Source organism: Sebastes umbrosus, chromosome 8, assembly GCF_015220745.1.
Source record: "Sebastes umbrosus isolate fSebUmb1 chromosome 8, fSebUmb1.pri, whole genome shotgun sequence".
Taxonomy (NCBI): Eukaryota; Metazoa; Chordata; class Actinopteri; order Perciformes; family Sebastidae; genus Sebastes; species Sebastes umbrosus.
The window spans coordinates 8,743,229-8,754,504 of record NC_051276.1 but is presented as its reverse complement, the minus strand read 5'-3'; the positions used below and the strand labels follow the sequence as shown (position 1 = coordinate 8,754,504).

The window sequence follows — 11,276 nt, the reverse complement described above, 5'->3', positions numbered from 1 at the left end:
TTTCAACAGAAACTTTAGCAAAAATGTTTTCAAAGACCTCGATAACAGCTATAAATATTACAAACATACCGTCATGTTACAGGAGATTTAAAATGTGAATGTTAAAACAATTCACTTGGCAGGTGATTAGATGTCCAGTGCTACTTGTGCTATAACAGACCTGAGATCATTTGAAATCATCCCTCCACCCGCTGACATAAAAAAACACAAATGGCTTGGCTTCATTAACTTGCTAAGGGGGGTCCCGAGGCAGAAATATGCTGCTGGGCCCCTATTATCATATCCCTCCACTGTTTTACACTATGCAGAGTTTATTCCATGATTCTACCTCTGCCTAGTACCCTACCCACATCTACCGACATCTGGGAACATCAGTACAGAGCAGTCAAGACAAACCAGACAGGTTGGAAACAAAACCAACAGTTTATCCAGATTATCTAAACCACTTTTATCTGGAGGTCATACTGAAAGTGAGCACACCTGAATTGTTGCTGATCATCCCTCATTGCACATTGCTCATTCCCTCATTAAAAAAGGTGTGAACACAAGTAGAGTGAGTACAGTAGGTGAAAGTTGAAGCAGGAAGTAAGTCTTTAAACTGTGACGGATGTTTGCAACAGACATCATTTCACTGTTTTCTCTTCTGAATAAGTTTGACTCGCCTGTTGGTTTGTTTCCAGCCTGTCTGATTGTCCCAAATCTCACTGTACTTGGTGAGTGAGACATTATTAAAAACCCAATGTTGTAATGTGTATGTGCATTGTCGGGCATGTGGGTGGTGCAATACACCGATCTGTATCAGAGTACTGCAAAGCAGCACTGAGTATGGCTTACATAAAGAACACACTTTCCTCAAACATTTCTGTCAACTTTAACAAACACCTCTTCACTTCCAAGGAGAGCGGCGCATTCCAGTTTGCAGGTAAGTGTAGTTTTTTTGTAGTGTTTCTGTGCTTCACCGTCACATTTACTCAGTAAATGTGAAGAGTGGATTTTGTGCCCAACTGCAAGGATCTAGAAAGAGCTGAAATCCTGACGCCACCTCCTGTCTGGCCTCTGTAACTCACTACTTATTATATATTAAACATTATTATTATTAACAAAGTTAATGATTTATTAGTTGGCATTAAAAAAAGCAGCTGTCATAAAGTTTCACCAGCGATAAGAAAGATAAGATGTGCTATTGTTATAGCCATGTCTGGACTAAAAGAGAGAGACAACTCCATTCACATAGCGCCCACTCGACAGTTGATGACCTTTAACCTGTGACTGCCTTGGGCTTATGGGAAATGATGTTCATTAAAAGGCTTCTAAAACTGAAATAAACTAGAAAAGTAACCGCGTTAAGAGTAGTGAGGAGTCAGCAGTCAGTGACGGTATAAAACAAAAAAATATTTTGTCAATAAAATATGAGTGTGAATCACTGTAACCACGAGAAGTCCTTGAGCATAACGGTCATAAATGAGCACAAAAAATATAATATCGATGTAACTCACTCACTTTGTCTCTCTACAGTATTCATACATGGTTGTCTCTATTTAGACAGCAGCAGTATTCAGATGTCTTTAAAGGCACAGAGCTGCACTCTCTCCTGGCTGTACAGAGCCAGTAGGGACGGGTCTCTGAGCACGTTCAGCTCGTGCTGTCTGTCGGCCGACTGGGAGAAGTCATCGGGGCCCTCTCCGCAGCCTCCTTCCTGGGGGTGACTGGGGTAACCCGGGTGGACCATGAGCTCTGCTGTGACGACAGGCTGAGTAGAGCCTGATGCACTGCTGCTGGAGGTAGTGCCTGAAGAGGACCCCGCAGCCAAGGCGTGGCTGAGCGCCCTCTGCAGGTTGGGGACGGACATGTTCTGGCCCATGGTGGTCAGTCCCAGGTACACATCTGGCCACCTGTGGACACAGAAAAAAGGTTTAGACCCTGATTAGTGTTTGTCAGCTATTGACCAGGAGGACACTCTTCAGAGAATCAATCCGTCCACTCCACAAAGCAGCGGACTGACAAGCACCGTCATAGATGAACATTTACTAAAACACATGATACCAACGTAACAAGGATTTTTTAGATCCTGTTCACACTAAACTAATCGAACTTTCACATGATACTTGATGGTGAGGAGCAGACCTACAGAGATCAGGGTGACAGATTTGGCATGGTGTGGTATACAGTATATTGTATGGTAAAAGCATTACTGCTTTGTTTACTGTTAATGTTGGGTTTGACTCCTGGAATCAGGAGGAGAACTCAGACCAGACCTCAGTTTGAAGGTCACCCTCAGTCTGGTGTTTGGGCCTGGGTTGCACCAACAAGGATTAATTTAATCTAATATTAGTTCTAATCAGAGTTTAGCAAAGCTAGGTTTAAATAAGTAAATCCAGATTTAAAAATAAGCGGAGCTCTGATGCACAATTAAATACTAATCTCAGTCAATAGATGTTGCACTCTCCCTCCTCCCTCGCTCCGTCCAGTAACATGAACAGAGGAAGGAAAAAAACTCTGGATTCGGTTATTAGTGCATTTTACAACTTGTAGGACTTAATGATTTATATAAGGGCTATTCAAGTGTTCGTACTGGGAAGTTGCTTTATCTAAAAAAAAAATCTGCTAATTTAGAGTAGGGCTGTCAATCGATTAAAATATCGATCGCTATTAATTGCCTTGTCCATAGTTAATCACGATTAATCGCAAATGAATCACACCTTTTACCTGTTCAAAATGTACCTTAAAAGGGAGATTTGTCAAATATTTAATACTCTTATCAACATGGGAGTGGACAAATATGCTGCTTTATGCAAATGTATGTATACATTTATTATTGGAAATCAATTAACAACACAAAACAATGACAAATATTGTCCAGAAACCCTCACAGGTACTGCATTTAGCATAAACAATATGCTCAAATCGTAACGTGTCTTGTTTTGCTTTTTTACTTCCTTGTATTCTACACTTAAAATATTAGAAAGAAAACCATGTTTGCACTGAAAATGGCATATGCATGTTTTTTTGTTTATCCATCTGGCCCCATAGAGAAGCTCCTCTAAATGTTTTTTCTCAGACTAGTGAAAACATTGAAAAGATTCAGACCTGATTCCATAGCGTGTGAAGACAGGGATGGAGTCCAGAGCGTCCTTCTCCACCTGTGTGTAGAACCTGTGGAGGTGTGCTGGCAGCGCTGGGCACTTGTGTAAACCCGGCTCCACTGGAACACGAGTGTACGGAATCTTGAGATCTGACAGGACCTGAGCAAACACCTCACACACCTCTGCAACACACAGTACAACAGCATCAATTCTCCCTGCCCAGGAGCACAGATTTCATTTCATCCACATTAACCTGCAGTAGGCAGAATGGTTTTGGCGTCATTGGACAAAAATTCCATAATAACCTTTCAGCATATTGTAATTCAAGTATTCTGAGAGAAAACTATACTTCTACACCTCCTCATGGCTCAGTTTTCAGACTTTAAAAATATAGCCTGTCACGGGAGACTTTGGCCAATCGCAGGTCATTTCAGAGAGAGAGAACATTCCTATTGGCTGTTCATTCAATGGAGGCAGCTGCCAATCACTCGCAACTCCGATCAAACAGTCAAGCAAGTGCAGAGTGTGTTTACCGCTGCGACCACCAGCAGCCTTCGTCACGTCACGTCATATTTCATACGTAATTAGACTAATCTTTGCAGGTTTATAGACCGCTATAGAAACGCAGACAACAATGGGTTAAAGGAACCCTTTAGTTCCTTGAAAAGTAGTCCTGGAACTAAATTACCAAGAACATCTTAGTGGAAACCTGGCTTATGTTACTTATTGAGAAATGTACTCGGCATCGGTGGAGGAGTGTACAATAGCAGCTACAGTTTGCCTTTGTTTTGGTTCTACTTTGCATTACCTGGCAGTACATGGACGTGTTGGTGTCCGTCCATGTGGTGGGGCAGGTGACCCGTCAGTTCCCTGAACAGACTGACTTGGGCCCTCAACTCGAGCTCCACCTGGGGGAGAAAAAAAATCACACCTCGAAGTTACTGTATTGACTTCCTCTTCTTCTCTTAGTTAGTTACATTTTTGCATTTTCATTTTGCATTTTGTGCAAATGCAGGTGTGCCGGGGTTAAGCTAGAGGACATTGGAACTTACAGTGGAACCAAATGTTTGTCTCTATGCATTGCACCCGTCTTCATAATGAATATTCTTAATATTGGTGTTGTCTTTGAAAAATGAACTTGTCAATCTAAAAATATATATTTTTATTTTCCTCTTCACATTTTTGCACGAGGAGAATGTCCAAGAAAATGAGGAGGCCTGGGCCCTTCACTGTTACAGTAAGAGCTCCCTTACATTCACAAGTAACGTCTCCACCTGCTGAGAGACGGTCAGTGACCTGCTGTTCACCCAGCGACGCAACCATGTCTATATCAAGTCCCTCTTGTATCATACGGATCCTGTCGCCCCATCATCTCAGCATTCAACAGCAGTAAATACCCACTGAACCTCACAACCCGCCAGAGGGTTTGAAAAGCATGTTTTCTTTAAAAAAATTACTAAAATTACACCATTTATTAGAGCCAGAAACTGTAAAAACAGACACTATCGTTGGATTTCCAAATTTTTTCAGGAAACGCAACAAAATCTAAGCTTAAGATGAGGCTATTCTACAAGTCTCATTTAAAATTAGGTCCAAAATAAACTGTTTGCATAAACCAGATTCTGTAAAAAAAACATTAAACTCTGCACTCATCGGCGCAACTGTGAAGCCATGAATGATTCGGCTCAGGCCAACGGTCACGTGACGAAAAAACTCAGTGGAACTTGGACTGAACTGCAGGCTGCTGAACACAGAGCAGAGAGGAGAGGACAAGAGAGGTTGCAAGGACAGGTTGTAAATGTAAACAGTTATAGAAATCTGTTTGAGTTTCATCTTTTTTTTTTTAAATAAGCGAGTAACCACAATTAAATACTACCAAATTAAGGTAAGTTTCGTTTTCTGTTTAGTTTTGACATATGTTCACCCTCTTTCTCTCTACTGTGTGTGTCTCTCTTGCTCACTCACTTTCTGACCATGTATCAAGATTATTTGTGTTGGGAGGACTAAATAAAGAGATTAAAGCTGAAGTAGGCGAGATTGGAGCAAATATGATTAAAAAAAAGTTATTTCTATAAAACGGTCACTATATCGTGACAGTAGTACATGAAACAGGTAACCTGAAAAAAAAATCATGTGCCTCTGTGTCCTCCGGTGCTCCTAACGGCATCTGCAAGATTTCACAGACCGGAGGAAAACAAGCAGTAAGAGGTGATCTGAGAGCTATCCATCTGCTGTCTGTATGAGAGCCGGCTGGCTGTCAATCACTCGCGAACTCCGACCAAACAGTCAAACTAGGCAGCGCTGATCAAATATGAATCAATATTATGTTACGTTAATGCCTATTTCTCGCCACAAATGTTTTCAGAATCATCTTGCAGTGCACGATTTAGCTGCAAAATGTGACGCCACCGCCATTGTGAAATCTGGTGAAGGAACGCCAAGTTCCGGAGCACAGCCAATAGGAACGCTCTCTCAATAAAATGACCTGTGATTGGTCAAAGTCTGCCGTCACAGGCTAGATTTTTTAAAGCCTGAAAACAGCCATGAGGTGGAGCAGAAGTCTAGTTATCTCTTGGAACACTTGGATTACAATATGATGAAAGGTTATTATGGACTTTTTGCCCAATGATGCCAAAAATATACTGCCTACTGCCACTTTAAGTCTGAACCAACACACAGCCTTGAGCAGGAACCACAAACAAACGTGTGTGTCTTGTGAGTTGAGTGACTCCGTGCCAGTAACCACCCTCCAGTGTGCGTCATGTTCTGGCAAATAGTGCTCAGTGAACGAGATAAGAGTTTCAACAGATGCACACAAATACAAAAATGCTTGATTTTTTCCATTCGTTACTGGCTCAAATTTAATGTATTTAAAACAAATTACGGTTTCCCTTTTTAGTTTACTTCTCTTTTCTTCCTTCTAAAGAAACTTCACAAGTTTGCTGAACAGACTGCAGAAGAGTTTTTATAGGTGTTGATCCAGTATATTGCCTCTCTCATCTCTGGACAGTTTATGGTGTATCTGCAGGTTCTATCGAATTAACTGTTTTGTATTCATTGTATTCATTTTGTTGCATTTTCTTTATGAAAAAAACATGAGCATAAACACATATTTTCACCAAAATCTTGATGGATCATGTGCACTTTAACAGGCTCATTAATACGTGCTTACAACATGACTCGGGAGCAGTGTACCTGTTTCAAGCAGAGCTGACCTCTCTCCAGGGCCTGACGGAAGCCTATCTTCCCAAGGAAGAAGCCACGCTGGTTTATCAGCGTGGAGGCCTGTTGGAGGCTCTGACACACTGGAATGCCTTCGGACAGGTTGGCATGGAGGCCGATGGGGATGTTGTGCCTGACAAGAAAAAGAGAAACTTCTGTCACATCATTCTGTCACATGATGTTGGCTGAAAATGTCCGCGGTTAAAGGATGACCACTCTACCCACTGAGCTACAGAATTCCAATGACTTTAATACATCTAATAGAATTGACAAGAGCACAGAGAACAAACAGAGCCTCAACAACTTGGTATTCTTTGTGTAATTGGAAAATCTGTAGTTGATTTGCCACTAAAATGTGTCAGGTTACCGTTGCGTTGTTGGTCAAAACGCACACTGATTGCTGATGGCAATTCTGAAACCTGTGTGTGTACCGGCCAGGTGCACATGGTATCTGGCGCATGGTCCTTATCACTGTGTGTATTTATTGCGTGTTCTGTGTAGCTGCTGGACTTTGTACCAAGTGTGTGTGCATTTGGATACAAACAGAAGGCTGACCGGTGATTTGCATTAAAATGGAATAAACAGAATGAATATACTAAATTGGCTCTGACGTTGGCATTTCCTACATTCACCAAACAATTGAACATTTATTATTTCCTAAGAGCGTTGTTGTAAAATTGATTGTCACAACTTTTTACTTATTTTGCAGATGTGCCCCCCTTCTTTGAGTGTGTGTCCCAGTCTGGACCCCCATTCAAACCCCATTCCTGGTGCAAAATGCTGTACAAACAAGCCTCCGCTCCTTTGTTTTACGCTGCTAACTACACGTCACATTTACTGTTGATGTCTTAGAGAATTAAAATATGAACTGCTTTCAAAATTAGCTGAGCTAAAGGTGTCTCAATGTGACATCACACTATAGATGTTTGGCCACTTATGTGAGGGAGTAAGACAAATACACACAAACCACCAATGAACACAGGACCAGGTACATCACCACCTGCCATATTTAGCTGATCTGTGAAGTGTGTTAGGATTTAACAGCATTTTATCAGCACCTGCCTTACCTTTTAGCCAGATCTGCTGCCTCTTTGGCAGCAGAGGCGTTAACCAGCAGTGACACATTGGAAATGCCTCCAGCCTGGAAGCAGTCCACAATCCCCTGATTTCTCCTGGGACAGTAGCCAAAGTCATCTCCCGTCACCACCAGCATCATTCTGGGCTGAGGCATTATTGCTGGTCTCTGTGGAGGACACACAGGAGACAGATTAACACTCATCATACGGGCGGCTATGAGTCAAGACACTGAAGCTCAAATTGCTTCCCCATGGTTAGGCCAGTGCCTTCCTTGGTAGCTCGCTGCAATCATCAGTGTGTGAGTGTCTGTGGGAATGTTTGAATGAGACGTAAACTGTAAAGTGCTTTTGATAAAAGCGCAATATAAATGCAGTCCATTTAACATTCCGTTCATCACTGCAAGCAGCAACTAGCCAGTGAGACACACACCACCAAGAATCAACACTTTAGCCACAGTAGCTAGTCAATACCTTATTCGTCTTCTGTTTTTATATTGTCTCAACTCACATATGTGTTGCTTACAACAGTGATTCTCAAATTGGGGTCCATGGCACTCTGTCAGGTGGTCCGCAAAACAATTTGCTATAAATTATAAAATTGTGCTGTATCATTAAAAAGTGCTTATGTACAGATGGGGACCATTTGCACCACTAAAACAAGCATATTGTGTCCATTACTCTCACCCACGTTAGCTTTGGCCCAATAGAAACTCTGATATGATCGTGACACACAGCAATAGGTTCATTATTTTAAAGTTGAAGCACTTACTGAAAGTCAATTTAAATATCTGGATTTATTAGGACTATACGCCAGTCTTGGTAATGTTCATTATCTGAACGTTTTTAACTTGAAATATTGGCTATATCCTGTCAGGTGGAGTCCAAATGCAACAGAACTTTGACAGAAATAAAACCGTAAATAATGTTTTATTGATTGACACAGTTTTGTGGCAGTGATACACATTTTTAGTTAAACCTGATTGACGCAGTGGCCTGCTCCGAAGCATGGAGTACGGAAAATGTTTGGGAACCACTGAGTGAATCTGAAGGCCAGACTGAGCCTGCAGGTATTTGATACAGGTGGTTATCAGTCATGGATAAATGTAGTAACCAACTACAAACGAAACAGCAACCTCTTTAAGTACGTCCACACTAGCTTGGTTAAATTTGAAAACATCCTCTCCAATTTGCCCATCCGTGCACACTAGACCAGCATTTTCCCACCCAAAAAAAGCGGTCTCCGAAGTGGCTGAATCTGAAAACACCAGCCCTGTGGTGTTTTAGTGTGGGCGAGGGGAAAACAGAGCTTTTGGAAAACAATGACATATTGTCAGGAACTGTGTAGCAGGAAAGTACAACAAATACAAATATCTGTTAAAAGTAATGTCATGTTTAAACATAGTTTTAACATCCACCTATAGAAAATATACAATCTGGAGCAATGCCTCAGCCAGGGAATGAAATTAGCACCTGCCACCTGCCAAATACAGGCTGAGTGTTGGCTGTGGCAGGTACAAATTCCAGGTCACCTGCCGCCATGGCAGATAGGTTTCCTTATAATAACAAATATTATATTAAGAATATTTGAGCCGAATAAAATGATTGGATGGGCTTACAGTCCTGCGACAGCAACAGATGCTGGATTTTATTCTTTTTTTGTCAGAGCATTTGATTTATCGATTGCTGTCGGGGTGTAATGAGCATTTCAACAAATATAATAAAACATGTTTTTGAAGGATATTACCAACTCTAGCTTTAGGTTACGTGATATATTCCATATTTCTACTGTCTTAACAAATCTAAAGATTTCTACATAGATTTCAAAAGTGTCAGACAAAAGTATTGGTAGAAATGTTCACTGACCTGCCACAGTGGCAGGTGAGGAGATTTACAGTGTATATTATTAGTAACATCTCAGAAACAGATACAGCCTATAGGTCACACAAAAATAGTATACATACAGATAGTCTATAAGCTAATTTTACCCAAACACATGTGACATGTAACTTTTGTTATGACTCATCTATTTCACAGTTGAACCCTGTATAAAATAATACCTCAACCTAAACTATATAAATATCTAAACCTGAGATTAGGATGAGGCATCACTGCTCTAAAGATGTTATACCATGATATATCCCAGTGTGTATGGGAGAGAAATCCCAGTAGCAGTGGAAGCAAATGTAACAGCTCTGCAATAACATGTACAACATAATACTCTCTTTTTAAATTGAGACAATTGAAGCTGTCGTTCATTATGTTGCTTAAATGATTACAAAAACACAAGTCTCAATAGACCACTACTAAACTCTGGTCTCAGCAGTGAGCCCAGAGTTTAATCAGCTCCTCTCTCTCTCTCTGAACATTAAGACGACACTGTGTATCGTCATTCGCCGGCTGGATGTCCTCTCTGCTTCCTCTCTGCTTCCCGGTGTCACCATGGGGGTTATACTGTGTAACACCACAGACACAGTGAGCCCTGCTGGCTCCGACTTAAAGAACATTACACTATTTTACGAATTAAAATAATTCTTACTCATTGTTTTCCACACGTTTGTCCATATGTGTTCGAAACCCCGGTAAGCAGCACTGTGGAAACAAGCTGTACTTCCTCTAGCTTTGATGCTGCTTGCTGGCTGGAGAGTTGACTACTGGAGGACGACGCCCTCTGCTGGAGGACACACGGCGGCCCAGCCAGCTGGCAGGAAACACTTCAAAATAAGAGTTCCATTAACTATCTAAAACGAGTCTGATAAAAACCACAAAATCGTACAACGAAGTGTCAAATATCCTTTAGTTAAATTATTTCTTGCATATGCGAATAGATTTTATAACATATATTTATGTTGCCATTGATAATCCTATTTCTATTTTTTTTCATTTGCACATATATAAAACTGCACAAAATCCATTCAATGAAAAAAAGAAATGTGTCAAGAGAGGTCAAGAAGCCACAGGGTTATACAAAGGACCCCAACCCCAGGAGAAAAAAAAACAATAACGAAAAAGGAAGAAAGATCTAAACTAACATAATTTTAAAAATACAGCAAAAGTTAAACAACAACAAGAAGTATACAAAATGTGCAGAAAAACCTAACCACGCAGTGGAAAACAATCCAATAAAAACAATGAAATACGTACAAAAAACAGTACAGAAAAAAAGAAAATGTATCTAAACATTTCAAAAGATAATTAGACATCATGAATTAAATATGATGATCATTTCCTTTTAAAATGTTCTAAGGCTAACAAGCTCTTGATAACATGTATTTTGGTTTTACTAAGCACATCTAAATTTGCTCTTACAAATGTTATTTACCAACACAGCTATTAATGTTTGGCGTATCGATTTCTATCATTATAAAATTAAACATACCACTTTGTAATGAGTACACTGTACATTTGACAAAGCTTTTAGAGCTTTTATTATGAAAAGATCGTAACGGAACCAACGTATTTTTTTCCACAGAAGGCACGTCATCGTTTTAGTGCAGAAGTGTGGAAATACATAAAAAAAAAAATTAAATTAAAATTGAAAAAAAAAGTGTAAATATGTTTTGCTGTAGATACGTTTGTTGTTTCAGGAAAGTGTAATGTTGGACATCACGTGGTGTTCACCTGAACCTTAACTACACTTAGAAACATGTTGAAATTTCAAACACATGTAAACCATATGGATGTTCTTATAATATATCCATGACGTAAACATGTCAGAAAGCATTCATATTTCACCACCACCACCTGTCAGGATTAAATTCACTCACCTTTTCCTGCAAGAACATTTTTTCTGAACATACATTCCTCAGTCAATCAGCTTCTCACTGCATGCTGGGCTCAGTAACCTGTGTTGTTATGACACATGATACAAGATATGCAGGTTACAGGTGTGGCTTTC

The 11,276-nt window shown here is 40.3% G+C and overlaps 1 protein-coding gene and 1 long non-coding RNA gene across 2 annotated transcripts; one reads left to right on the top strand and one right to left on the bottom strand.

The window, feature by feature from the left end:
• Positions 1-713: 713 nt before the first annotated feature.
• ydjc (YdjC chitooligosaccharide deacetylase homolog) lies at positions 714-10,235 on the bottom strand. Its single transcript, XM_037776814.1, has 6 exons — positions 9,918-10,235; positions 7,373-7,548; positions 6,279-6,438; positions 3,892-3,991; positions 3,088-3,265; positions 714-1,892 (listed from the first exon to the last, which is right to left on the bottom strand). Exons 2-6 carry the CDS (start codon positions 7,534-7,536, stop codon positions 1,556-1,558), a joined length of 939 nt encoding a protein of 312 aa, XP_037632742.1. The 5' UTR covers positions 7,537-7,548; positions 9,918-10,235; the 3' UTR covers positions 714-1,555.
• On the top strand, positions 3,998-6,905 carry LOC119492400. The gene is made up of 2 exons (XR_005207769.1): positions 3,998-4,968; positions 6,236-6,905. It is a non-coding gene; the product is annotated as an uncharacterized LOC119492400 (long non-coding RNA).
• Positions 10,236-11,276: the final 1,041 nt, after the last annotated feature.